Consider the following 2382-nt stretch of genomic DNA (forward strand, 5'->3'; position numbering starts at 1 on the left):
TTTCATTGGGCTACATTAAAACAACAACTTAATTGGAATGATGTGCAAAAATCATTCGATTTCGATCATATTACTCAAAATTTCCCATATAGTAATATTTCAAAAAATGATCTTTTAAAATAGGTATCATTACTTTAAAAATAAATTGATAAGGAAAAGATTAAATATGGGCATCAGCAAAAATCACAAAAGAGAACAAATGGTTAGAAATATTTTATCAATTTGAAACAAACTATGTTCCATACAATAATGCACTAAAAATTGTGGAATATGCGGACGCTGTCGTTACCAGGAACTAATGCTGTGACTGAATGCGTTTTTTTCTACAGTAAATAAAGTGTGGACATCAGAAAAATCGCAATTAAGTGTTGAGACATTGAAACCATTTTATGTGTGAAATATAATTTAACGAATTCATGTGAAAAATTTCATGACCTTTTAAACAACAGCAGCAATCTACTAAAAAATTCACTCAGACAGACGCGGCCCGCGCGCCTTGGGTGGCTCGGCTCCGCGTCTGTCTCCGGCGCTGGGTGAAGGTCGCTCTGCGAGCTAGCTGCGGCCATGGCCATTTGCCAGTTCTTCCTTCAGGGCCGGTGCCGCTTTGGAGACCGGTGCTGGAATGAACATCCGGCCAGGGGGTCTGGCGGGGGGCGGCACCAGCCGCAGCAGCAGCCCTCAGGTAGTAACCGGCGCGGGTGTGATGCCTCAAGCCAGAGGCGCTCGGGTGTCATCCAGCCATCGAGTTTCTCCAAATCTGCACCATGGGGGGGCAGCAGAGATCAGGAGAAGTCATCAGGTTCTTTTCCACTTGGAGACTCAGCCAGCAGTTCCAGCAGGGAGGTAGTGTCAGAGAACGCGTTCGCATCACTGAGCGCTGATGAGCAGAAAGATGAAAAGAAACTTTTGGAAGGAATTGTGAAAGACATGGAAGTTTGTGAATCTTCAGGGCAGTGGAAGTTTTCTGTTTATTCACCAATGAAAGATAAACCTAATATTTCAGGCACTTATTGCTATGAAATTCTCGACAAAGACATCCAAAAACTAGTCTTAAGTTTTCTCGATGGGATAAAGGAAAATATGGGAAAATTTTTAGAAGAATTCAAAAAAACAATAGAAGAGCAAAACAAGGAATATAGTAAGGAGCTAGAAACCTTAAATAAAAAGCAACTAGAAATTCCAAAGCTTAATAATGAACTAACAGAAATTAAAAGCACCTTAGAAGAAAGCAGAAGTAGAATGGAAACCATGGAAGGAAGACTCTGTGAACTAGAAGACGATGACTCTGAGATTACTCAGTTCGAGGACCAAGTAGAAAAAAATGAACAGGGCATAAGGGCTCTGTGGGACTACACGAGGAGAAATAATGTACGCATAATAGGAATTCCGGAAAGAGAAGAGAGGAAACGAAGTCTAGAAGATATTTTTGAAGAAATAGTCATAGAGAATTTCCCAAATCTGGAACATGAGATGATTATCCAAGATGCTCAACGAGATCCAAATAGGTTAAATGTTAAGAGAAACGCCCCAAGACACTTCATCATTGGACTTAGCAGGTACAAGGACAAAGAAAGCCTTTTGAGAGCAGCACGAAATAAGGGAAATGTCACTTACAAAGGAGCATCAATAAGACTAAGTGCCGATTTCTCACCAGTAACTATGCAGGCAAGAAGGCAATGGTGTGACATTTACAAAACCTTGAAAGAAAATAACTATCAGCCTGAAATAATTTACCCAGCAAAATTATCATTCAAAAGTGAGGGTGAAATTAGGATTTTCCCAGATAAAGAGAAATTAAAGGAATTTGTAGCCACCAGAATAGCTCTGCAACAAGTATTAAAGGGGGTTCTCTAGAAAGGAAACATGTTCCCAGTCCAATAATCCAAGGGGTTGGCGCTAAATAGCCAACTGAATACATATCATAAACTGACAATGAGATGGGGGATCTGGGCTACATGATTGTAATTGACAACCTAAAAATAAAATGGAGATGATTGGTATAGATAAGAGAACTTTCACGTGTTAAAAGGGAATATAAGTGGTTTGGTAATTATGAAAAATAACAATGAATGAAAAAATAAATTGTTAAAAGACTCCGCTTTGAGGGGGAGTGGACGTTTAATAAAATGTTTGACAAACTATTGATAAAAAAAAATTCACTCAAATGAGAAATATGCCAAAGAATAAAATACTATACATAATTTTTAATGTATTATATTTGTAGATATATTACAAGACTATTTTGTGTTCCATGCAAATTATTGTTGCTCCATATAGACCAAATTTTTAATCAAGAACACCCGCTCCCCCCCCCCCGCCCCTGTCAATGATGTTCTGCTTTACCAATGTTAAAACCTGGACACCTTATAAAAAGAGTAATAC

At 38.6% G+C, this 2382-nt stretch overlaps 1 protein-coding gene across 1 annotated transcript; it reads left to right on the forward strand.

The window, feature by feature from the left end:
- Positions 1-505: 505 nt before the first annotated feature.
- Positions 506-2104, forward strand: LOC142427350 (uncharacterized). The gene has a single exon (XM_075532609.1). It carries the CDS (start codon positions 565-567, stop codon positions 1852-1854), a length of 1290 nt encoding a protein of 429 aa, XP_075388724.1. The 5' UTR covers positions 506-564; the 3' UTR covers positions 1855-2104.
- The last annotated feature ends 278 nt before the right edge of the window (positions 2105-2382 follow it).

The sequence above is a fragment of the Tenrec ecaudatus genome, chromosome 15 (assembly GCF_050624435.1).
Source record: "Tenrec ecaudatus isolate mTenEca1 chromosome 15, mTenEca1.hap1, whole genome shotgun sequence".
Taxonomy (NCBI): domain Eukaryota; kingdom Metazoa; phylum Chordata; class Mammalia; order Afrosoricida; family Tenrecidae; genus Tenrec; species Tenrec ecaudatus.